This window comes from Rissa tridactyla, chromosome 1, assembly GCF_028500815.1.
Source record: "Rissa tridactyla isolate bRisTri1 chromosome 1, bRisTri1.patW.cur.20221130, whole genome shotgun sequence".
Lineage (NCBI taxonomy): Eukaryota > Metazoa > Chordata > Aves > Charadriiformes > Laridae > Rissa > Rissa tridactyla.
Window position 1 is genome coordinate 3,212,209 of NC_071466.1, and position 25,970 is coordinate 3,238,178.

General features: G+C 42.3%; 2 protein-coding genes across 9 annotated transcripts in view; both read right to left on the reverse strand.

Annotated features, from left to right (window-relative positions):
* Positions 1–271: 271 nt before the first annotated feature.
* LOC128918535 (coiled-coil domain-containing protein 89-like) lies at positions 272–1,636 on the reverse strand. The gene is given in 3 exon segments (XM_054222862.1): positions 272–560; positions 563–715; positions 718–1,636. Coding segments are annotated over 3 exon segments (1,122 nt in total). The 3' UTR covers positions 272–510.
* A 3,212-nt stretch (positions 1,637–4,848) lies between these two features.
* The window catches only part of SYTL2 (synaptotagmin like 2), a 59,742-nt gene continuing 38,620 nt past the window's right edge, over positions 4,849–25,970 (reverse strand). For 2 of the 8 annotated variants that reach the window (XM_054188865.1, XM_054188864.1), the window contains exons 6-20: positions 25,859–25,958; positions 23,971–24,852; positions 19,330–23,208; positions 17,843–17,944; positions 16,728–16,781; positions 15,146–15,193; positions 13,923–14,017; positions 12,645–12,764; positions 11,529–11,698; positions 10,812–10,914; positions 10,267–10,437; positions 9,079–9,157; positions 8,049–8,148; positions 7,102–7,307; positions 4,849–6,068 (exon numbers count right to left, since the gene is read on the reverse strand). In XM_054188865.1, coding sequence (XP_054044840.1) covers positions 5,923–6,068; positions 7,102–7,307; positions 8,049–8,148; positions 9,079–9,157; positions 10,267–10,437; positions 10,812–10,914; positions 11,529–11,698; positions 12,645–12,764; positions 13,923–14,017; positions 15,146–15,193; positions 16,728–16,781; positions 17,843–17,944; positions 19,330–23,208; positions 23,971–24,852; positions 25,859–25,958 — 6,255 coding nt within the window. In that variant the 3' untranslated portion in view covers positions 4,849–5,922. Of the gene's footprint in view, positions 6,069–7,101; positions 7,308–8,048; positions 8,149–9,078; positions 9,158–10,266; positions 10,438–10,811; positions 10,915–11,528; positions 11,699–12,644; positions 12,765–13,922; positions 15,095–15,145; positions 15,194–16,727; positions 16,782–17,842; positions 17,945–19,329; positions 23,209–23,970; positions 24,853–25,858; positions 25,959–25,970 lie in introns of those variants that run through there. The other 6 variants (XM_054188870.1, XM_054188866.1, XM_054188868.1 and 3 more) reach the window with 6 other exon arrangements.

A 25,970-nucleotide genomic window follows, 5' to 3' on the forward strand; every position in this document is an offset into this window, starting at 1 on the left:
GGACAAGGGGCAATGGGCATAGGTTGGAACACAGGAATTTCCCTTCAAATACACGGGAAAACGTCTCTGCAGTGAGGGTGACAGAGCACTGGAACAGGCTGCCCAGGGAGGTTGTGGAGTCCCCTTCTCTGGAAATTTTCAAGACTCGCCTGGATGCAGTCCTGAGGGATGTGCTCTGGGCAATCCTGCTTTAGCGGGGGAGTTGGACTAGACGATCTCTAGAGCTCCCTTCCAACTCTGAGGTTTCTGTGATTCTGTGATTCTGTAATCTTTGAGCCACAGGTTTGACTAGTTCAACAGTCCCCATTCAGATTTAACAATGCAGAGAGCTCTTACTTATGTAGAAGTGTAACAAAAAGACAAGGCCAGAGAACAGTCCTTTGAGGAGGATTTAAGGTGGCGAGTACGTTACAGGGAAGTCAGAAGATGGTCTCACGGAAAGGAACAGAACGCAGTGGTGTGTTACGGTAAAGGCACGTGCCAAGACGAGAACGGAGGAGAAAGCTGCAGTTACATACTCAAATGACGCAGTTTGACATTCAGCTCTTTTTCTTTAGTAACTCCGTACTGTGCTTTCTGTACGCATCGAACTGCAGCTAGAGTTTGTCGTATGCCTGCTCGCTGCTTTTGAGCTGTCGTTGGAGCTCTTGGACCTTCAGATCATTCTCCACCGCTGCTGCCTCTTTCGCGAGATGCTTTCCTGCTCTCGGCCTGGTCTCTTGGCCATCTCCAGCTTCTTCCCCAGCTGCTCCATTTCCCGTTGCACACCTTGCAGAGCTTTGCCCTGCTTCATGGCCAGGTCCAGTAGTCGCTCTTTCTCCTCGTTCACTCTCTCCAGCTTGGCCTGCAGCTCGCTGTCCTGAGCCCGCCGCCGACTCGCTGCGTGCTCTCGCTGTGCGACAGTGTGTTGGTGCTTCTCCTGCAGGTGTTGCAGCTGGTTTTTTAGTGGTTTGACTTCCCAGGCGTAGGCACTCGCTTGCTGGCTCTGAGCTTCCAGCAGCTCCTTTTCTCGCTCCTGTGCTCTGCAGCTCATGGAAGCACATTTCTCCTGTAGGGAGTCTAACTGCTGCGAGAGCTTTCTGGCCGGGGCACGGAGCTGGAGCACTTCAGCTTCCTTGTCCCACACAGTCTGGCTGAAGAGCACTTTGTTCTCCTGCTGCAGGCGCTTGTTCTCCTCCAACAGCTGCATATGCCATTTCCTGAGTTCCTTCTTGGACTGGATCTGTTTTCCATGGTCGTTGGCCAGATCCATGAAGCGTTCCTCCAACTGCTCAATCAGTTGGGTCTGGGTTTTCTCTTTCAGAGCATCTTCTGTTCTCAGTTTCTCCAGGTCCACGTTGAGCTGCTCCAGGTCTCGGCAGCGTTTGCGCACATGGTCTGTTTTTTTCTTCAGTCTACAGATAAGCTGGTGCTGCCGTTCTAGGCGTGAATGCAGCGGAGCCTTCTCACTCTTCCCCTCTCCGGGGCTCTCGCAGAGTTCCTTCAGGCCTTCTGTCAGATCTTCCATGTCTTCGTCGGTCTCTGGATCGCTCGTGGAGTTGGCCATCCCTGCCCGTCTCTCATCCTGAGCCATGGAGCCCCTGTCTGACATGAAGATGAGACAGAATTTTATAGCGACCACTTCTCTTAGTGACATCCGGCATAATCAAACAGCACCCAAGGGTTGTGTGGCCAACACCACTGCCACGAGCTGGTGGAGCGTCTCTGGGAGGCCAGAGAAACCAGCACGGGGAGGGGCAGGACCTCCCAAAACCAGGCCTCCTCGCCTGGATCCCCCTGCTTCAGCCAGGGGGACTGAGGAGCAGGATGCCAGGCTCGATGATGCAGAAAGCAAAGCACGTAGGCTTAGTATTTATGCAAACCTATTAATTTGCTGATTACTAGCATTGCTAATTATTCCTTCTCAAAGCGCTGTGGTTGGAGCTACAAGAAGTATTATTATATTTAGGTAAAAAGCCTGTAAGTGATAAAGCTGTAAATAATGACTTAAGCGATCCTTTTCCTCTGCCTTTATTTTCTCCTACAGATCTGGTCTTATAAATGCAAGTAAAACGGGAAGGGTTACATCAAACTTCTAATTGATTTATAAGATTTTAATAGTATATTGCTAATGAAAAATAACTGACTAGCCTTATCCCGTGCTTAGCTATTTATGAATAAGAGATGTATACAATGCTGACAATTACCCAATGCCCTGGGACGCAAAGGCTTCGTGCCTGGAGGAATGGGTCATCACTGGAGTTTTGACACTGGTTTGCTGCATTATTTTAGGCATGTAATTTCAAAAATCTGTTTCCTCATGTAAAAATTAAGGAAATATTTATATCGCATTGGCACCAGAATCATCACTGGTGCCTGATCATACGGCACGCTACCCAGACGTATGAAAAGTTGGCCTAAAACTGATGGGCGAGTGTTTCATTCAGCCGCACACCTGGAACTCCACAGCACAGGAACCAGCACGCGGAGAACTGGATTTTGTGAATTCCTGGGCTTGGGCTGGAGGTGAAGATACAACGCGGGAAGGAGACGGCCTAAAGGAAGGATGGAAAACAGCGTACAGCGGACATGAACCAACGCCTGCGCAGCCCGGGCAGTTTCAGAGCTGCACCACAGTGACCGTTGGTAGGGACGCTACCTCTGGCTCTGCTGTCCTGCGCTCCCCCACCGCTGTTCCTCCAAAACACTTGGACAGACCGGAGGAGAAGGGGAAGGACTAAAAGGTTCAGGCCGTCCAGTGGGAACGCAATGAAGAGCAGGGTTTACGAGGAGAAAAATGTTTTCTTACCCGTGTGGAATAAATACTAAATTGGCTAAAAAATACAAAAGTACAGCATTGTTCACACATTAAGGAAAAGTAGAAAATCAAGAGGCTTCTGAGGTAGAAAATAGCCGCAGCTGGCATGAAGGACACAACACCTGTGGTTCCCTGATAAGCTACATGAGGTACGGGGCGGGATGCAATTATTCCGCGGCTTTACCTTATGATGTATAGCGGATACGGGAATGGGATGATACCATGAAACAGATAAGCTGCCAATTAGCTGCCCGCTCGATACTCGGAGCCAACATTTTGTCAAATTTTGATGAAATGCTGTCCTTTGTGCGAACTTTGCTCGTTATAACGTCATTATAATACCAAAACACACCTCCGTCCCGAAGGCTACCCGCCTCCAAGGTGCGACCACTCCTTCTTGAGTCTGCGCCCTGAATTTCTCCTAAACTAGACCTTTAATTGTGAAGCGAGAGAAATTGACACCAATCATGATAAAAGTATGTATGACTAAAGTCACTCAAACTCCACCTTGAAGATAACAAATAGTATAAAAATAGCCCGAGAGAGGGGGGATACCCGGGGAAGACACCATCTCAAAGAATTCCATCACTGGCTTCTGGGATCAGTCGACCGGCTGAGCCTCTCTTCCCCCCATAGGGACGCCTTTGGGTAAGACTTCGATGACACCGAGCGCTTTCTCGGGGACTTAGAAATTTCTCTAGAGAATCTCTACCCTACATTTAGAGCCAGGCTGTATCGTTTATAACTTTGTCGCGCGTTTTGTGTATGTAACAATCCTTTCATTTGCACGTGCTTTGCAGACAGTGTATTTATCACCTGCAATCCTAAGAACCTGTATACCTGTTGGTTAAATAAACTGCACTTTTTTTTTTAAGTAGCTAGTCGTTTTGGTTTCTCACTGAACGCGACCAAAGACTCGAGAGAGGCCGTGCTAGTTCAGGAGCACGACTAGACTGAAGGCGCAGTCCACTATGAGCGTATCCAAATCGTGATCGTTTAATACATATTCAACGCGATTGGACTGACAGTGCTGGATTGGGCATCGCTCAGGATTTAAACCCAGCCGCACCTGGCCCCCCACCTGGGTGAGGGGTGTTCGAACGCAAGGGGGTTTATCTTCTGCCAAAACCGCTTGGCCCCGTTTCACGCAACAACCCAGTGTTTTCTTTCCTCTGCCCGTTTGTTGCCACTCCTGCTGCGGGCTTTCTGTCTCCATGGAGGTAAGAGGCAGAATCCTGTCTCCATGGAGGTAAGAGGCTGAATCCAGTCGCCCGGGAGCGCAGACCTTCATCCAGGCCAGTTGGGACTGAGCCAGCCCCACCAGTCGCTGAAAGAGCTGGGAGTGTTTCTTAGCAAACGAACACTGCCGACACTCTGAAAAGCACCCAAATTTGGTAAAGGGAAGTGCAGCGCACAAGTAAATTTGATGTTCGTGTTCAGGTAGCTGTTTGAAATTTCAATGGAGTTTTGATCTATTTAGTGTAGCGGTAAGCAGCATCTTTTGAGATCATGACAAAATGCTGAGCCTGGCTCCAGGATGGTTCGAGAGGAGCGAGACAGATGTTCTGCTTGGCCAAAAGACAAGGAGGTGGACACTGTCACAAACCACCCATTTGATTTTGATGCCAGTCACGTTTAGCTGTCAGAATTTTGTGCAGTGTAGACCACAGCAGATTGCCAGAAACCACACGACAGCATTGTGGTGTGACCAGGCAGCAAGGTGCAAACTGCCCTTCAGAACAATGTAACTGTACTTCAGTGGTACATCATTCTTAAACAGCCACCTCTGAAAGGCTGGTGATTCTGGACTATATAATAAATACCGAGTAGCATTCAAACGTCTAGCATTGAATTAAGCAACTGAGTTGGAGCTGCGAAGAGCCCCCTTCTCCTCTAACTGAGGTGCAAGATTTCACCACCTTCTAGACTTACACAGTTGGAACAAATAAATGTGCATTTATTGTTAGAAATGTTTTCTGCCCGCATTTTGTTATATTGCATGCTGAATTGCTAACATAAACCTTTGTCTTTTAATAAACACTGAATTCCTATTTAGCTTTAATAGGCTGCTTTTATTAAAAAAAAAAGTAATACATTTTTTATTTTATGCATTTATCTTTCTTTAGTAGCATGCATTTCTACAGGTTACACGTCCCAGTCCGATCTCCTGCGCTGCGAAGCTGCCTAACACAGACCGCCATCACCCCAGCGGACTCCTAACAGTGGCGCTGAAGCACAGATAAATTACTTTTTGCAAAAAACCAAGCTAATAGATACAGGTACAGAGCACTACACTTTACAGAATAAATACCCAACATCCTTGTCATCACTAACCTTGGCAGGTTTAAATTCTTTTAGAGTAGCATTTGAATAAAAAAAGTTTAACCCTTATGCCTTCAGCATTTAAGGGTAAGGTTTGTATACTAGCAAGACAATTAACACACACATAAGCAAACTTTTCTAACTCTGATTTCTTATAGTATATTGGAATTAAAAGTCGTCTGCGCCCGGCAGAGCAGGACACGGATGGTACCACTTCACGGAAGGCTTCTTTCCTTAGGAAGCGACTTCCATACCCTAGAAACGTACAGCTACAGATACAGAAACTTTGAAAAACCAAAATTCTTCCTGCTCGCATTCCTCGCTGGAGAGACCTGCCATGCCTAATGAGGTGCAGACACATGCTAATGAGCGTGAACAGAAGGCACCCTGTTGCTGTCTTATCCATAATGCTTCAGGAGCAGTCCTAGGTGTGTACAGAAAGAGTTCACTCGCTCTTACTTTTTTTGCTGGTAGTTTAGATTATGTAAGGGACCAGCACTGCTTCAGTTAGGCAGCACAGGCATCCAGGTGTCTCGCTACCTCTACCACCGACTTCTGTAAGTGTCTTCTTTCTTGAAGTCATTTTCAGTGGATTAAAAAAAATAAAAGAATCCCTTAAATTTACAGAATAATCTGCAGGCAGAAGTTTAATTTGAAATACGAAGTGGCATTTGACAGCACAAAACCAGAACAGCAGCGGAGCCTGTCAAAAGAGCGACTGTGTTCCTCCTCCAGGTTTCACCCCCACTCCTTTGATTTCATTCCCGAGGTTTCTTTTTGACACTCGCAATTAAAAAGCCACCTTATTTTGTCAATTTTGCAACCATTAGCATCCGGAGAGGTAGTGTATCTTCTACCCACGTGTTCGGCGAGTTTATCATCTTCTCCCAAAGGCCAGTTTCGTCTGCAGTGGAATCCATCCAGTCTACTGTAGTTCCGTAGCTTTTGCCTAGAAAAACGTCAGGTTTAAGTGAAACATTATTTAATATGCTGCGGGTTGAGAGCAGACAATCAAATTTGCCTGTCTTCTAAACCACTTTCACCTCCTCAGGTAGCTGACCCAGTACTTTGAAGATCCAGTTCTGCATTTTTACACTTGAACAATTCCATCAAATGTAACTAATGACAGTTTCACATGGAGACTTTGTTGGTTTTCTCCAGGCTTTTTTTTTTTTTTTTCTTTTTAGTCTTTTTTTCACAAGCCCAAGGAGAAAGATGTATGGGCGATTAACATCCAGGAGGGTTTAAGAATAAAACAGGAGACTGATTTTGTACTGAAGTACAACCGTGGGTACTCTAAAATTCAAATTGAGATTTACTATCCTAACTTGTATTTTAGGTTGTTCTGGCGAATCATGCAAGAAGTCAATATGGGAAAAGTCATTTTTTTCTTGCATTTGCTTGAAAAGGCTCCAAACATCCTCCCCCCAGACCAGAGAGGGCAATGAAAGGGCCAAATATAACGATAGGGAAAACACACAATTCCTCTATCTGCACATCTTACATTGCCCTTATGCTAAAACCTTCTTTGCATTTCTAAGTTTTCCTATCCAACACCTTCAAATCTTATCACGCATTCCTGATCTATCCTTTTATCTCCACCCAATACTATCTTTTTTTTTTTTTTCTACACATACCCAGTTTTTGCATGTGTTTGTAAGACGTTATCAAGATTTTGGGTGCAGGAATAGCATATTCTTGTACTTCAAACAGTACCAGATACAATGTATGAGCAGAGAATGGTTTATTTCTAATATTTCTCCTTGCCCGTCAGTCATCCTGACCCCCATAACACTACTATTATTTACAATTTCAGGATCTGTACTGAAGAATAAGTAAGGTACTGAACGGAACTCTTCAGTAAATAAATAACTGAAAGGCTGTTCAGTGATCTTTGCAAAAAGAGAACAAACGGAAAGGAAGAGGTGAAAAAAAGGACTCTATTTCCTAAGTTAAAGACTAACGTGCTAATTGTCCGGTACCTGTTCCAAGACCTATCCTGAGACCTCCCAGGAAGTGGTTGGCCAGTTTGTTGTGATCCCAGACCGTGAGTTCCACGCAGGCTTCTTTCAAATCTTCTGGTCTAAAGCCATCGTAGACCATGGTGTGGTTGAATACTGGGTTTGTCGTTTTTGCCACTGTTCTTGTTTTCTGGCGACTTTTTCTGCTAGTGTCTGGAAGAATGGTACTTCAGAAAGAAAAAGCACGGTCAGTTTGCACTTACACAGCATAGTCTGCGTTGAACATACCCAACAGACAACAACTACTGATGAACACCGTCCTTTGCGTGTCAGAATGTGACCGGAGATGCGTTAGCATCATGGAGATGAAGTCAAAGGTCACATTCTCAGTCCCTTCCAAGAAATTCTGGCAGTGTGTGTCCACCCCTGTGCTCCAGAGGATGGGAGGGAAGGGGAAGTCAGGCGGGGAAGAGGCACAAGTGAGTTTATTTGCTGCATTATCACCAGTGACGCCAAAACCTTTTTGTTGCTGCCAAATTTCCCAACCGTCTTGTTATTCTTGTCTCTTTACATTTTCAGTCTGTACGTGGAAAGGAAGGAGGAAGAAATACAACTATGTTTCTCACTTCGGTCGCCTCCCACGATTTGCTAAGCTCAACCATACTCTTGCACAAACACGCTTTGTTCAAATGCAAATAAAAGGAGGCACAATTTTTGACTAGCCCTTGCACTAAGTAACTGAGCAGGGAAAATGAAAGAGCAGGGATTACGCAGGAAGTTCTCCCAGAATGTTCTACTTGACGGTATATACCTAGCACCTTGAAGCTCTAAGCCCTGCAGGACAATTTGCATTACAATAAAGGAGAGTTGGAAAGCAATGAGGTCTTTTTTAATTTGAACGTAGAAAACTGAAGATAAGATTAGAAAGCACACTAGGGCCCCGGGTTTGATGACTTCACAGTTCTTACCACTTAATGAAAGAGTTGAGCCTGTTGCCTCTCAGAAGAGGAAGGTCATGACATTCCTTCACCCAGATGTGGACCTCACCCGTAGACAGGGTCTTCTTTCCTGGAAGAATAAAAGAAAAAAAAAAATCTGATTAAGCCTTGTGGATCCCTTTTAAAGGTCATTTCTATGATGCAGCAGGTCCTGCCCAGTTGGAGCTGTCATATTCAGCCTAGGCTCTCATCATCTCACATCTTAATCCAACACTCCTCTCTGTATCCTCAAAGCTGCAATCTTCACCCCATCAAAGTACTGCAAGATCACATCACGTCTTGATTTCTACAGTGACTTTTCTTCTGTTACAACTAAACAAATCCATGCTTCTGGTCTTCTCTTTCCAAGCCTCCTAGATAAAGAGATTGGCTTGACTTCAGTCAATGTGATGTTGGCATTTATTGACACTTGTACTTTCAAACAAGCTCCTTTATGCTCTTAATATATTTGACTCTTCTTGACTGACTGGCTGGATTAAAGACCTGACCTGGCTTTGCTGTCACATCAGCCACTTATCAGTTGCCAGACAAGATTAAACCAAACAGCTCATACTGCTGCCAATTCCTGCATTCTAAATACTTATTGCTATTTTCGACTTCTAAGATTGCTTGAATTTAGTGTATTGGCATTGTTTATTTAGCAAATCACAGCACCTGCCCGGTGATTTATAATCTCTGAAATTATTAGTGAGAAAACACAATTTTGTTACCCATACAGAGTGCATTACAAATCTTAGATTGTAACAATGAGGTCATTTCTTCTGTAGTAACATTAAACACAACGAAAGATCCTAAAGTCATCTTTGGATCATAAACCGAATTCACAACCAGGGTGACTTAATCCTCTAGGAAAATGAAAAAAAAAAATCTACTTTTATGTTAAAAAAAGATGTCTGAATTGGCTAAAAAAAAAACATTGAACAGCTTTTTCTTTTAACAAACAAACAAAAAACTCCCAAAAAAACTCCCTGAGAAACCCAAGCAAAGCAGCAACGCGTACCTCCAACAGGGTGCGGGACATACCGGAGGGCTAGTTTCATCTCCCCTCTGTTTTGTAGTTCAAGAGCCACTGTTGAAGTCTGAAATTGAAGAAGAGAAAACACCCCACAAATCCCAAATCTTGCAGTTCACACACCATTTCCCATGCGAAGTTTTCCACTGGAACAAGCCTGACTTCTACATAAGGCAAGTTTGGGTTTTTTTCTTGTTCCCTTATCCGTTAGTATTCCTTCAGTTTACAGACATGAGAGATTTTAGAGCAAGTTTAGCCATTTGACAGCACCTCAGATATGTAGCTCTTCCACTACAGTGGAAAACAAGAGCCAGGAGAGGCCAAAAGGCTTTGAGGGTGCATCTTTTCCACCATTGTGCACTTACTTAAAACTAGAACGTATGTACTTTCCATCAGGAAACTTACTCTTTGTGCAGCAGAGAGCGGGCTTTAATAAACTCATTTCTGTAGGATTGTTTTGATCTAAAAATCAGCCTCAACAAGAGTTATTGTACAAGACTATGTCACTTCATAGAGAGTTATGGACCGTCTGTAGGTGGAACATGGCCCTCGTTTGGTTACGTTTTTCTACCCAGAGCAGTTTTAAAATCGGTCGAATTAAACCAGTGCTAGAGACTACCATGACATTGCTGATTCGTTCTGCAAATTACAAAACTTTGGATTGAGCTAGTTTTGGAATGAACTAATGAAGTAAATTCAAGGGGAAAAAAAAAAAGGGAGAGAAAAACAAGGAAAGAAACCAGAACCTCTGTCAGCGTCTTAACTAAACGTCTAGATTTTGGCTGAAACCCATTAACAAACAGGAGGCAGACAGACATGGAAGTCATCATTACGCCTGATATTAACGTGTTGCTGCACCTGCCCCATATTCTCAGGAGGTACACTTTGTATTCTGGGAAAAAGTGCCTTCACATATCTGTCGCAGCAACATGATGTAAGGGAAACATACCTTGAAATTCCTATTCCTTAGACTATGAGAAAGTTTCTCCTACTCTAATAGCCAGCTACTTACTAGACTAATAGAAACCTCACAACTGTATGTTCCGTTTCCCAGTCAAGACGTATTTATGGTTATAACTAACACAAAACCCACAGAACACACAAGACCAGGCCTTAATAAGGACTTGGGTTTGCACTCACACAGTGGAAAATCCAAGAGAGCTAACCCACCCTTACCCTTGGCTTGAGTGGAAGCCAGTTGATCTGCTTGTTGGATTTATCATTCCAGTCCCAGGTTCCTAAATCCAGCTCCACTTCACCAAGGAAGCTGTTCCTCCCAAAGGTATCGTTGTGCCAGACAGAGATATTAAGGCTTTGGTTCTTTAGGAGACTCTTCTCAATTTTATACTGTTAGGAGGAAGAAAGGAGGAAAAAAAAAACGTTCAAACCATTTGGATTTTCATCAATGCTGTGTCTGAAAGTGAGGAGGTTCGAGAAAAACCTGCCTTCACGTTTTACTTTATATTTCAAGCATCTTAAGCTTCTCTTTAGCTTGTGTTTGTTTGCAGGAAGTACACAACAATCAGCGTCCCCACTGCTGTATCCAGAGTACGCTGCAGAGTTAACCTATCAGTGGAAGGACGTAGGTACTTCTACAGATCAATCCGTCTCATGCCAACAAAGACGTCTCTCTCAAGACCTCAAGGACTTGTGCTTAAAAGTTAAAGTTCCTCATACTTCATGTATACAGTATTTCGCGTCTAGTAATAGTTGATAAATACCCGCAGGATTTCATTATAGACCGGATTAAAAGTTTTCTTCTTCACAGAGGTCTTCCGCTTGCCCAGCTTGTATTTTTCTGGAAGCAGGTAGGTCTTTACATACCTAAAATTTGGACAGGCTGGTTAGAAGAGCAAAAAAACCCCACCCTTTCCATCTTCCCCTTCCAAAATTCACAAGTATTTGCTTATAAAGTAACAGAAATCCACTTAACTAGCCATTATGTTGTTCAGCTTGTTAAATTTAAGAAATGGAAGGGCAGGGATGAAGTATAACAATAGTTTCCAAAGTGGGACATTAACTTCCTTCTACCAGGGGAGAGTCTGTTGAAGTGTCTCCTCAACGCATACAAATACAGAATATTTAACTATAGTCTGCCTAGATATCATATTTATAGGCTCTAATCCTATTGAAAACTTAGGAAAGAAGGCTTTGCCACCTGGAAAGTTGAATTTGAAAAGAGAATTTCTTATTCTTAAAAGTTTGAGCTTCCCATGCTAACATATGCACCAATTTACAGTGGCAATTCTATATTCAGTTCAGAGCGGAAAACCACGTAAAGCACGTTAGAGCCTCTTCAGCTATTTATTGGGTTGTTTACTCCAACAGGTTATAGAGATCGGGGGAAAAAAACCCAAAAAAACCCACCCCCATCAGTTTTCATTTTCCCGTGAAAAGCAAGACTTCCCTTAGGAAATGAATATGTTCTCTGTACTTACGGGTCCGAACGCTGTCGCTTAACGTCTGCCACTGCCAAGTCTTTACACTGGCAAATAAAAATGTGGAGCTCGTTCAGCTGTTCTACGTAATCAATAGCAAACTGAATGTTGCCCTTCACGTCCACGTTGCCAAAGTCTGCACTATAGATGCTCATTAGGCTGCCGCTCACCTGCGTCATACAAGAGGAGAAAAAATTGACAGGCATTGGCATTTCACCGGATACTTCGAGATTAGGGTAGAAGTTAGGCTCGGAATTCAGAGAGTAAAGAAATCAACTGCGTCCCTTTAGCTGCAATAACGTAACGGACACTATTATACAAGCTTCTCAGCAAGCAGGTTAACACAAGGAAGCAAAGGTGTTAGGTCAAGTTTCCTACAAAGAATTTGGCTGTGTTTGTTGCACTGAGGTAGAAGAAATAAAGTGACAGGATGCTGTAGAGCTGGAGATTGCCTGCGATCAGATCCTTGAAATATTACTTCCATAGCTCTTCAGCTGATCTTCCTTGCAGAAAGCAGAGACTAAGAGGTTAGGACAACAGGCCTTTTGAAAATATCAAGAAAAAGATTAGCGATGAAGTCTATATGACTGAATTATGTACCTAAAAAAACCACTGAAAATTAAACGCTGCATATGTAGAAAGAGAAGGATGTACAACCTTTTTTAAATGTCAATATCCTTCCCCAAAATTCTACTTTCCCCCCATAAAGTCCCCATAAACTACCAGCCTTCGGTTAGCTAGTTCACTGACTTTCTGACGCACCCCACGTACCAACACTGTCTCTTTCTTTCACTTATTTCTACCCCACCCCTCCTTCTCCTATAGAACTCGATCCCTTCTAGGGTAAAAGCCAGCCCTTTGTTCAGCGCGTATGGAGTACGCTGCACAACGGAGTCCTGACCAGGCTCCAATGTATTACTAGAAAAGAAGAAAAGTAAAACCGCTTTATATTTTTTTTTAGGCAATTCCATGCAAGGGTTCACATAACAGAGAGGGAAGGAAGGAGGCAGAGATGCCAAGGGAAGAAAGATAAAAGGAATACGAAGGGAGCCGAAACAACGCCGAAGAGATTAGCAAAAGCAAAGTGCCATTAACACAAGGCTTTGGTTTACATACAGAGGATAAGGAGGCCATGCCAGAAGAGCCGCTAAGATTGGTTAGAGAGCTGGGACTCTTCTTGATTCTGCCAAGGGAATAACTGCTTTCTGATGCTGTGTCTGTCTCTCTGTCATCACTCTACGAAAACATCACAGAAAGAAAGTCTACATACGTTCTTTATAGTCACAAGGAACATTAAAAAACAACAAACAGAATTTTAACGCAGATTGGGACTCAGTGAAAACCTGAATTTAAATCCCCTTGTAGTGCAACACGAGTAATTAGTATTTCTTAAGTTAGCTCATGCACTTAAAAAAAAAAAAAGAGTTGAAAGGGAATTTTTACGATGGAAAGCCTACACTGAAAATTTTTTAAAGCAGTAATGCAACCAGATTTTTTGTGTGGCTTTAAATCTCAAATAGCCATGAAAAAGTACAAAGTTAACTTGATTAGGACAATTAAACAACTTCTCTACTTCACTCCCTCATGCATAAACTTACACAAGCGGCAATAACGCTCGGGTCTTTTCCCAGTCCCTTTCTGTTACGTAGCAAATACCAGCAATTCTGTAGCCTCTGTCTTTAAGGCGGCTGGAAGGTACGAGGCACAGCAGAACAGCACTGGATGCAGCGAACGGCTCTTGCAAAAAGCCCTTCTTGCAAGAGCACAAGCAGGGCCCTGCGTTTGCATCAGGGAACTGCAGCTTTGCTGTACTTGGCCGTTCTCAGGTTATGCGCTGACATCCCCGTCGTGTCTCCGTGCTGTCTCTGTCCTAAAGAATCGATGCTTCACTTCCCGTGCCTGCTTTGGCATCTCCCTACGCCAGCTCTTACAGAAAGCATCATCTCCCTGTCGTATCCCACCTGCGAAAAAGTTACAGGGCTCCCTCTTCCTTTTCATTCAAAACCCACGCAAGTAAGCTTTTTAATTGGCTGGAGCTAAAAATTAATTTAATTGTGCTGAAGATAAAAAAAGATCTTTTAGCTTAAGGATAGAGCGCACCTTTGGGAATAACAGCAAGCACTTGCTGTGCTTCAATCTCCTAGGTAGAACACGCTCTGTAGGTTTAGCCGTACAATAAAAATAAACCTCTAATTACTAGACTAAAGCTTCTGCAAGGTTAATCAGCCACAGGTTGTTTGGGATCATCTCCTGATCGTTACACCACAAGCTCAACTCCATGCCATGGTCCAACAGCAGACTGACTTGGCAGACCCTGGAAAGCACTACTTGGCAAATGCGTAACACCACAGTAATCACAAATTTTAGTTACAATATTTAAGAGACGGAACTTGCCTCTTCCTGTAGGAATGATGGTACTGACTTGCTCAGTCCTTTGAGTTTTTCAGGATTGGAAAACTGCCTACCGGGCTGTGAAGGCACTGCAGAAACTGAAGAGCAGCAATGCAAAAGGTTTCAAAAATAAGTCTGCACATCAACATTCCATTCAGGACAACGGTTAGAAACGAACTTCAGATGAAATACATGCACATGCACAACCGCTTTACAACTTGGATGCAAGATTCCCCCACCCCCAGGACTCGGAGAAGCTACCCTTAGGAAGGATAATCTACTCCGCCATCTCCTATAACACTGGCCAAAGAACTTTGTCTGGCAGGAGCAGAAGTGTTTACGTTGCCTGACATGATGCATAAGCCTGGGTGCTGCAAGCACGTTCTGATCAAATGTGATGAAGAAAACACTTTCACTTTACCGTCTCGATTTTATTCCTAGAACAAGGATAAGCGGACTCATGCACTAACCATACCGTCGCTGACACGAGTCTCATCATAAGGTTCCCGGTACGGAGTTAGTGTACAAGCCAAATTCGGTTCTTTTATTTACCCAGTCTAAATCATTGCAGTAGGAACATGCCTGTAAATCAAGCAATTTGTAGACCCGAACAAGGAAGTTTCAAGTATTCCTAGTTAATTATAAGATGCAGATCTCATTAATGATGCACTTTATTGCAGCTCATCTCTTCAACTTTTATATACTTCCACTGAAGTTCACTTCTATGCTCTTTCACTGTACCAAGTTTAATTGCACAAGCCAGCCCTGCAAAAATCCCGTTTGCAGTAAGGCCACGATTCTCCGAATTTCCCATGCTCTAACCCCACCTCTATCTAATAATGCACTAAAGCTCTGTATCTTCGGACTGGAGACACATTGTGAAGTGCCCCGATACCGAATATTGTACGAAGAGAATGATTTGGCAACAAAGAGCCAGCCAGAGGGGCACGTATCTATGGCATGAAATGAAACGCTGCACACACGACGGGATTGTTTGCAAGGCACTGAGTTAAGCTTTTGCAAAGCTTTTGCTGTCGAAGCTCAAATAATGCTCAAGGTATCAGTCATTGCCAGTACGCAGTTAGATGCAGTTTCGCCATTGAGCAAGTATCTAGTTCAGATGTATAACTTGTTAGTTGTTAAATAAAAAAGGATTCTTAGCACATTAGTTTAAATATCAGCAGAGAAGTCCCTCCGTTGTCTGCTGGAAGTATCCTATTACTCACTTCCTGCTGCATTTTCTTTCCTCTCTGGATTCTGATCAGGTTTCGGACCTGCTCGGTATTGACAACAGTCATTCAGTAGCACAGACAGCTTTGCAATGTTACCAACAGCATCAGCGTATTTTATACGTGGGGAGTTTTTGACTTCCCTAGACCCCATGTATTTCACATGTTTTCCATTGCTGTCCTTTGAGGAGCTGGATCATAATGAAGGTAACGTCGAATCACAGAATGGTTCAGGTTGGAAGGGACCTTAAAGATCATCTAGTCCAACCCCCTGCCCTGGGCAGGGACACCTCCCACCAGCCCAGGCTGCTCCAAGCCCCGTCCAGCCTGGTCCTGAACCCCTCCGGGGATGGGGCAGCCACAGCTTCTCTGGGCAACCCGTTCCAGTGTCTCACCACCCTCACAGGAAAGAATTTCTTCCTAATGTCTAATCTAAATCTCCCCTCTTTCAGCTTAAAACCATTACCCCTCATCCTATCACTCTACTCCCTCATAAACATGAGTGTACAAACTAAGCAAAGCAAAAAGATGAACAGTATTTTCAAGAGAACTTGCCTTATTCTGTCTGTACAGCTATCAGTTTGGCTCTTTGTCATTTTGTCAGAACTTCACTCTTAAAAAATTTAACTCAAAATCCCCAACCCTTCTCAGATAAGTGTCTACACATTCCATATTGAATATATAACATGCTTTCAGTAGAGGTCTCCACTTGAAAGCAGTGCAGTACAGTACTTAAGTCTTGTTAATTTACAGGACATCTCATCCATCCTATTATGCTACGATCATCCTATTTATACTATAGGCCACTAACACGCAAAATGCTTTAAAGCATCTAAAACATGACAATAAATGCAACTGTGGCGCAACTGTTGTTTAAAACTGCAGTGCCTCAACAGAGTAAATAAAGAGTTTTGTGTTATATTTCACCACATTCAATGTTATTTGATGGTTTTCTATTGTGTTCATCCTCACATGTTCTTGGAGCAGGTTTGCTTTTATTTTGCATAATTTGAAATTTCTAAAGGCATAGAGAAAAATCTAACAGTGAGGCATCTGTAATGCACTAATGGGTTCATGATACCAACAGCAGCCGATCCGGCAGTTCATCTGTCACTCAGAGTAATCCTACTTTGCTGGATTGAGACAGGGATTATAAAAGAGGTCCCTTTTCAACTGATGTTTTCTGAAGGGTGTTTTGCATGAACAAAAATCATCTTGCATCTTATAATGGAACAGATGAACAAACAAATTCAATGTGTCCTGAGGTGAAGTCTTTCGACTGACCTAATACTCAAAGCTGTTAATGATTTCAGTAACTGTTTCATCAGCCGAATGACCAAACGCCAAAATAGCACACTGGTAGGTGGCACACAGTTTCTACAAATATAGCAGGATATAAGCGTATTCCTTAAGAATAAAACACAACAAAATTCTACAAAAGCATTTCAGTCATGCTGAAGTTAATCAAATCTAAAAGCGTAATACAATTCTTAGTTAAAAAAAAAAAAAAATCCTTCACTAGCAAGCAGAGGCCATTGAAAAAACAACAAATTTCCATGCGGACACAAAAGATATTTACCATCTTCAGCACTAAGAGCTAATTCTTCTTTTCGATTATTTTTTTTTCCTTTATCTGTGCAGGAAAAAAGTAACACAGTTAGAAATTTTGCTCTTCTGTAGGATAAAACGGACAGCGGTGGGACTCACAAAATTAAAAGTAACGAGGACAAAAAAAACCCAAACAAAACAAACCAGCAGAGCCACAAGAATGGTTAAATTCAAGAGCCGTTTTCTACTTCACGCACTACTTCAAGCCCACAGCCAAGCGGCAGCCTCCCCTTGCCACAGTTTCTATCCGTGTGCGACTGCACCAACATTAGTGCACACCTAAAACCTACACCCTAGTTAGAAGCAAGCAACAGCGTAAGTGGTATTAGAAAAGCAATGTGTGAACAACAGCCAACATCTTTCAAAATCTACACCTCCAGACTTCCGTTTACAAATGCAAGGTCAGTTTATGTCTTCCCCATTAGGCATGGGATAAGCATGGAAACACTCAGGAGCAGGATGAAGGGAGACAGGAATAATAATTAATAAAAAAAAAAAAAAAAAAAAAAAACAAAACACAAAACAAAAAAACCCACACAAAACCAAACCAAAACAACAAAAGACCCCCAAACCAAACCTAGGAAGCTACAGAGGGAAGTCAGGAATGAATTTTAAATGCAGTCTCATCTCACAGTATTCTCTTAAAGTGAGTTTGGTATATTAACTGCTAGAATACACAGGTGAAACTGTTAAACTAAGACAATTTTTTCATACTTCCACTGTCTACTAATTTGACCCAAGCAAGCAGCCAGGAGACATCACCAGGTTTTGCTCATTACTGATTTGGGTAGTTGCCAACATTTTCGCTATTTGACCAACTATCCAAAAAACAGTTCATCATTGATTAAACACAGTGTGTTTTTGGAAGATGTCTGCCTCATAAACCAGTGTTGTTTCAAAATTAACACAAAGAACTGAAAACTAAACCATATGAGAAAAGAATTCAGTTCTACGGCACAAGCTCCATACGGCTTATTGACAAACAAAGACAAAAGCGCTACTTGGCAAAGCTGTATGGAAGACCAGCATGAACACATTTAAGCCAAACTGGGGGTGATGGGAGACACACACAAGCTTTGTGCTCACTTGAGGTGGCTGATGGAATGTCCTCTACACTTTTGGAAGGCACTTTCCTATCTGCACTCCTTTTCAAAGCCATCAAAACAGGGTTTAATTCTTCTTCTGAACCTGTTATGAGACAAAACACATGAACACTGCACACACAGACACGCCATTTTAAGCAAGTCACTAAAAAAAAAAACCAACCATGGATTTCTCATGAGAATCTATTTTGACTGTTAGCAAAGACAGTGAGTATTCAATGAAAATACAAATCAATCCAAAATAAACAAAATCAATGTCTAATTTGAAGGGTACATTTGCTCTCTCTAAATTCTCTCAGCCATCACTAGAGAGGCAGGAGGGTTGATTTTCCCTGGGTAGGTATCTCTCTTTAGCCATTTTGTAACCGTCTTGTTACAGCACAAAAAAAAAAAGTTAATAGCTTTAGTTCTTCCCTCTGTGTAAATTTGTTCATTATATTTTCTCCCCAGTGAAAGTAATTTTGTTTCAATACTTGAGTAAGGGACCAGGAAAAATCCCAGCTGTGGAGATATTTGGATCCCTGAAATTACGCAATTGTCTCCAGGGCAGAATCGAGACAGACGCATCTCCTTCAGAAACCTTTCCTCCCTACCTCACTTTCCTCCCCATCAGCCAACAAACAGGCCTTACAATGGTGCTGTCTGTAAGTACAGGTAAAACCAAATTATGTCTCATTTTTCCCTCATTTCTCTGGAGTTTTCGCCGACTTCCATTGGAATCTCACTTCCAAAACAGGCTCAAGAGCAAGTTGTCATGCCCTGGAACTTTCACTTATTTCTCAGATTCTCCAGGTGAAGAAAACATTCCCAGTCTCTCAGCAGCAGATTAAAAAGGTTAAATTATCTCCACCACTTTAAGTTCTTTGATGACTAGCACACACTATGCAGCGACTAGAGCCGCCATTCACCAGATAATGAGAATCCTGGTAAATGAAGCACTTCACTTATATGGCCACTTTCTAGTGCAGCAGGCAGCAACGCTGACTTAAATAGCACAGAGTATTGGTACTATCTTTATATCCAGCCATTCCACCGATAAGCCTTTGTCTTTGAAGACTAGCTGGTCAAACTAAAGAATGAACTCAGTCAGTCACCAATTTTTTTTCCCCTCTTTTAATCCAAGATATTTAAAAGAAATACCAGGTTTTGAGCGTTACAGTGTTACTAGTTTGAAGGTGACATCACAGGGGAGGATGAAAAGGGTAAATCATGAAGACTGATGCGATCGATTCATGCTGCTGAACTCCCCCTACCGAAAAGGCTCACCCAAACGTAGCACGTGTTTGTCAAACACTTCCCAATTAAAGGACTTAGTTCTTCCCACCCTTCCCAAACAAATATCCAAAGCATTTGATTAAGAAATAAATATCACACAGACTTCAAGTTAACATATTTCAAGTTGGCTACCAAAAAAATTGTAGCCCTATTTAGCAACCCAGCACCATGAATTTTAGAAATCAAACAGCTCACGAGTTGAACTTCCGGTTCCAGAGTGGGAATCGGAGTTTTCATCTGAAAACTTGGATCCCAAATTTGAGCCGTCCCCTTCCTCTTCATCATTATCCTCACGCTGAGACCTTCGGCAGAGTCGAGCTCCTTCTGGCTGGGGGGAGTTGTTCTCATCTTTAAGTGGTGTGCTTGCTCTCCTGAATTCCAACAGTGCTTTAAATTCAGAATTATCTTCAGAGGCATCCAAGGATGTGCTTTCATCTCGCCTTCCTTTTTCGTTTATCTTGAATGGCTTGATTGCAGTCACATCGGTCTCTCCTTCCAAGGGAGGGAGATCATCTGGAACCTTGTTTCTCTCTTCTATTTTATTAATAGCTCCATTTTTTTTAGAAAATTCAGAAGCTTCAGTTTCACTGACTACAAGATCATTTACTGGAGTTTTGGTATTTCGTTCTGGAGCTCCCTCTTTGATAGTTACCTTCATCTGTGTATGACAGCTACCTAACGCACCATGTGGCTGTGACACTGTCATGAATAGAATCTCCTTTTGTGATGGAAACATGTGATCCCCAAACTTTTCTCGTTTATGTAACTCTTTGGAGACTGGACATGAAATTTCAGATGCTTCTTGAACAAGTTTTTCTAGAGAGCTACTGAATTCACTGAATTTTGCAATATTTGAAACAGAAGTTTTTTCTATTGTTTCTTCTATTTCTTGAGGATGATCTCCCTCTTGTTGATGTGGAGCACGCACGCTTTGACTAGTCTGTATTTTACCTTGCATTTTTTTATACATATTTTCCAGAACAGAACCTGGTGTTTCAGAGATCTCTTTTGGTAGCTTCTCCGAATTAACATCGATCACTCCACATTCAGCCTTGGAAAGCGCAGATCTTTCTGTGGTCTCTCTGGTTTCCTGTGGCAACTCTCCATCATCCTCATAGGTCATGCTTTTAACTTCCACCTCAGCAGTCCTCTGTACTGTGCTGTCAGCACACTTTGGTTTAGGAGGTGGTGTTTCAGAGATCTCCTTCAGCAGCTTCTCTAAAGCAGAATTCAAGCTACTGACCTTGGATGGGACAACAGACTTTTCAATGGTCTCTCTGATTTCCTGCAGCGAGTCTCCGTCATGCTCATAGGTTGTGCTTTTAACTTCCATCTCAGCAGTCCTCTGTACTGTGCCGACAGGAGATGGTGTTTCAGAGGCCTCCTTCAGCAGCTTCTCCAAAGCAGAACTCAAGCTACTGACCTTGGATGGGGCAACAGACTTTTCTACAGCCTCTCTGATTTCCTGTGGCAACTCTCCATCATCCTCATAGGTCATGCTTTTAACTTCCACCTCAGCAGTCCTCTGTACTGTGCTGTCAGCACGTTTTGGTTTAGGAGGTGGCATTTCAGAGGCCTCCTTCAGCAGCTTCTCTAAAGCAGAACTCAAGCTATTGACCTTGGATGGAACAACAGACTTTTCTATGGTCTCTGTGATTTCCTGTGGCAACTCTCCATCGTGGTCACAGGTTGTGCTTTTAACTTGCATCTCAGTTCCCTGTAGTGTACTAATGGCGCGTTTTGGTTTAGGAGGTGGCGTTTCAGATGCCTCCTTCATCAGTTTCTCCAAAGCAGAACTCAAACCGCTGACCTTGGATGGGACAACAAACTTCTCTGTGGTCTCATTGACCTCTTCAGGCTGACCAGTATCTTCTTGGCATGTCGAGTCTACACTATAATTAGTTTGTGATATAGTATTTGCGTCATTGGATGTTTTCATTTCCATCCTTCTATGTTCAGAAGGTTGAGATGCACAGGTCTCTCCGAGCAGGTTCTGCAAACCACCTTGAGACCTCTGCAAACCCCCAAGGGTATCATCCTTTTCTGCTGCCCGATATCGTAGACAGAAAGGTTCAAATTCTCTAAACAGTCTTCTGAGGCTTTTTTTGTTTTCATGCTCATCTATTGATGGCACATTCACTTTTTCTGTGCTTTTGCTTATTTCTTCCTTTTGATCAGCAGGAGAAATGTCATGGCTCTGTTCTCCTGTTCTTTCAGAGATCTTGCACTGATCTGAGCGGAAAGTTCTCTCTTCCAAAATGTTTTCTTTTAGGTTCAAGCTAGATGACATCTCAGAGGCTTCCTTTTCTAACTTTTTTAGGCCTAATTTAAATACATCAAGCTCAGCTTTAGGTAGAACCACCTTATCCACAGTGTCTGCAACTTCCTCTTTAGGAAGATTGATATCTAATGGAATAGTCTTGTTCTCCGTGTTTTCTATAGGTAAACATAGCCAATCATCTGCTGCCATGTCCTTTAAAGCATCTTTATCACTAGGTGGTTGCGGGAGCAACTGCGGGGAAACATGATGTTCTTTTGATGAAACAATACCTTTTTCTACACATTCTTTAACTTCTTGCTCTGCAAGACCCATCTTTTCCTGGGGTTTTGAGATAACCGGTTTTCTGTCCAACTGGGCAGAATCTGTAGTTTTTGTGTGTGCCACATCAAGACCTTTCAGGGTAGGAGATCCTAGAGGCAGTTCAGGTACCACAGAATCTAGTTTCTGTTTTCTTTCTCTCTCTGACATTTGGGTTTGATGCTGAATTAACTCTTGCTTCCTTGCATTATCTCTGCCTTTTTTATCTTGCTTTGATTTTCCTTCATAGGTTGTTGAACCAGTATTATTTAGCAAAGAAACATCTCCCCTGTCAATGCTACTCTGTAATTTAACTCCAGCATCCCAGAAGTTTCTCAAACTCTGGAACTGTGAAGGACTTGGAATTTGATTCTTGGACTTTTCATTCATTTTTTCTTTTAAAGACAAAATCTGGAAGCTGGGCTTCTGTTGGGAACAAGCAGCAACTCTTCCTTTGAGTGTTTCTTTCTCATCTTTGTCTTTGCTTTCTGGGGAAGCTGAAGCGGCATCAACACTTGGCTGCAAGTTACGGGCTTTTGGCAATTCTGTATATTCACCAGCCTCACCATCACACGGAATTGTTCTTTCTGGCTTTTCAACCGCATGGCCTGGTCCAGACTCAAAAGAGTTTTGATGTTTGTTTTTTGAAGCCTGGCTTGCGCAAGTTAGTTCAGCACTTCCTAACGTATTCTTGCTTTGATCATCCAATCCATTAGGTAAGTACACCGCAGTTGGTTTTATTTTATCACTTCCTCTGAGACCTTTCAATGCGCTGCCACCTGATGCATTAGTATTGATATTAACTTCTTTCTCTCCATGACTGGGGATAGTTTTATCCCCTTCCCAGAATGCTCTGATCTCCCTTATTCTTCTTTTTTCTTGTATTGCCTTCTCTGATCCATGTTTCTGAGCTAGTAGCTTGTGTTCTTGATGTTCCAAGGGGTTTGATTTTTTATTTTGTTGCTTGATTTCTTGACCGCTTTCTTTTTCTTCAACTCTTGCACAGTTAAATTCAGTTAGTGATTTGTCATTTTGCTCCTCATTCTCTTCCTCTTTCCTAGGCTTTATCCTCTCTCTTCTCAGTTGTGTATCTTCCGAAATAAACGATGCAGATGAACTACTGTTCTGTTGCTTTATCTTTCCAAACGGTAACTCCTCTTTAACTTCTGGTTTTCCACCCATGCTAGGCCCACTGTGTTCTGTAGGAACAACCGCCGTTCTGGTTGGGAAGTCCACTTCCTCTTTGGGTTCCCTGCATTGGGATCTAGCTGATATGTGCTTCCTATCTTCAGTACCAGAACTTCTTTTAAACCAATCTAAAACTTTTGATACAGATTCATCGGCCACTTTCATGAGTTCATCAGCATGTTTGTCAGGCTTGAAACTGGTTTTAGCATCTTGCTGCTCAACAAGATCAGGCTTACCTTGTTGAAGGCTTGTAGAAGTGGTATTTGACATCTCATGTGCTTCTGTCTTAGCAGAAAGCTGATGTTCATCTACAACGTAAACAAACTTATCAGAGTTAGGAATCAGACACACAGCTCTACAAATATTCAATCTATCTTGAAAGAAATCTCAGTTTTTGGTTTGGTTTTGTTTTTTTTTTTAAACTGTTAGCAGAGAAAAGAGTTCCTTTGCCCTCGTGTTTTTGGAAAGAACCATACTGCCGGCAACAGAGTGAAAAATAAATTCCTGTACTGAGATATCCTACTGGAAGATTAATCATATTACTTTTGAGGGTGTGAGTAGGTAACGTTGGTTATCCCCATTCTAAAGGAAACAGCTACATTGAAGAGGGGGCCAGGCCAGGGGAGGGGGGGGCCGGACAGACAACCCAGCATATTTGTGTTTAGTCCCATGAGCAAACCCTCAAGTCACAACTGGATTACTATCAAGGACAGTCAATAGCAGTACACCAAAAATTCTTCAGTTTCCATGCAGACAGATCTACCAGGCCTCGTGACAGGAATTTTATCCTAATGCCGTCACTTCACCTCCACCATCCACAATAAAGGTGCCTATCCAGGCTCTGATCTGATTGTTAATTTTTAAGAATACCAACAGATCATCTAAAAATGTTGACTACATTAGAGCATTAAAATACAAAAAGTGATTTAGAAGTTAAATCTGCCGTATGTAGCACATTCCTACTATTTCTGTTTCCTAGTTGTTAATCCTTAGGTATGAGCGATTTAAACATTAATGAATATGTGTTATATGCTATTGCATTCTGTTCTTCACTCTCATTAATCTCTTACCAGTAACGTTTTTGTGTGACTTCGATTTATTACTCAGGAACTGGTTGGCTTTATTTTCATGTGTCTCATCAACACTCAGGTCATTTTTGCTATGTGGCAGGATATTGCTGGAGGTCTGCTGTGCAGTTTCAAGTTTCTTCGGAGTAACTGTCTTTGTCTGCAGGGCTTCATTAACCAGGACATCTGACCTATTAGTGGCACAAGGGCCAGATGCCGACGTATCATCTTGTAAGCCACCTATTGTTTTTACTTGCAAAGCTGACGAATCAGTTCCTGAAAGCTTTACAGCAGAAATTTGTTTATTCCCAAATGTATTTGATCTAATAGCATCATTTTCACTACTCTCTATTTTGTCAGACTCTAACAAATCAAACTCGCCTTTTACTCTACCATGGTGTAGCTGTGGGCTTTGCAGAGGGTCTCCGTCACCTGTGCTAGATGAGAACCTCACTTGTTTTAGTTTTTCCAGTGAAATTTGTGTGGAGTCTTCCACTTCTTCCGTAAGAGAGTTCTTCTCAGCTTCTCCTTCAAAAATAGTTGCAGTAGGAAGAGCATTCTTTTTCTGAACATCTAACATCTGACTAACACGAACTTCTGAGTCAGTGGAACTTGAACTTGAACTGCGCTTCAGAATGCCCCTGGGCGGCGTACCAACGCCATTAATCCTCTCAGTCCGTTTGGCTGGTTTTGGAACAAAGTGTTCCCTTTCTGACACAGGATCTGTTGCTTTGTGAATTAATTTTCTAGCTTTTGGGACAGGACGCTTAGCAAGTCCTTTCTGTGATTCATCAGTAGCTTCTACAGAAGGCTTCTTATGTTTCTCTGTTTCATCATTTTGTAAGTTTGGTTTAGGTTGGCTCTCTTCTGAGAGTGACAAAATTTCTGTAAGACACGCATAGAGAAGCAATCATGAGTTTAGATGACATTCGCCTGCATAAACAGAGTATGACAGTGCAGATCTAGAATGCAGTGATTATACTGATCTATCAAAAATTCAACATAGGTATTCATTTTCTTTGTACATAATAGGAAGTTTTAGCGATGAAAATCCTCCAGTTATTTCTTATTCTAGAAACATTAACTATTTGATGACTCCAAAGACACAGAGCACACCAATTTTTTGATCAGCATTATTCCTGCAAGGGACAAAGTTTGCAGGGAAGGGCAGCTTTTGAATACACATGTACCTCCTCAGGTTCAGAACATAAACAGCAACTTACAAAAATGGAAACAGGCTATTTCCACATTCATATGGAACAAGGTAAAATGCAGAAGTGATCTCCCGGTAGGGAGATGAAGGGGTTTTTTATTCCTAACGTGCAAATCTTCCTTTTTCCTGTTAGCAAGCTTCGTAACAGAGACAGGAGAGTAATTTCCACGTATGAGCCTTTAAGTTACAACTTCAAATGCCTGTATTGTGATACATCATCATTCATCTACTTGCTTGCAGAGACTACTGCAGGAAAGGGAGGATTCAAAAATAAACAGGACTGAGAAAACAAAGGAAAAAGTAAAGATCAAAGAGAGTTAGGCTCCTTCTGTCGAGCCAATAGCAGCAGTGACTGGAAGGTCGTGAAGACAGCTATGCCAAATTCAAGGGAATTGCTCTGTTCTCTTAGCACTTCAGGACAAACAGCCCTCTCAGATGGAGTGCTTAATACTGACTAGAACTGTGAGTAAAAGAAAGGAAGCAAACCCCATTTACTCACATAAACAGCCATTTCCTGAGTATATTTACATGTTTTACATGGGGTTTCAAATTAACTAGTTGATAACTCTAAGTAAAACAGGATTTGATACCTCACAAAAAGAAGCAATGAAAATAAAAAAAAATTTCCATATAAACCACCAAGAAATTCACAGCCGTATACCAAATAAGCGTATTTACCCTTCTTTGATAGCTGAGGTAGAGTGGCTGGTCTGTTTTCTGATTCCTCACTGTTCAAGTTATCACCTGGTGCAGTGGAATTAAATGGATTTCTCCTCGGCTAAAAAAAGGA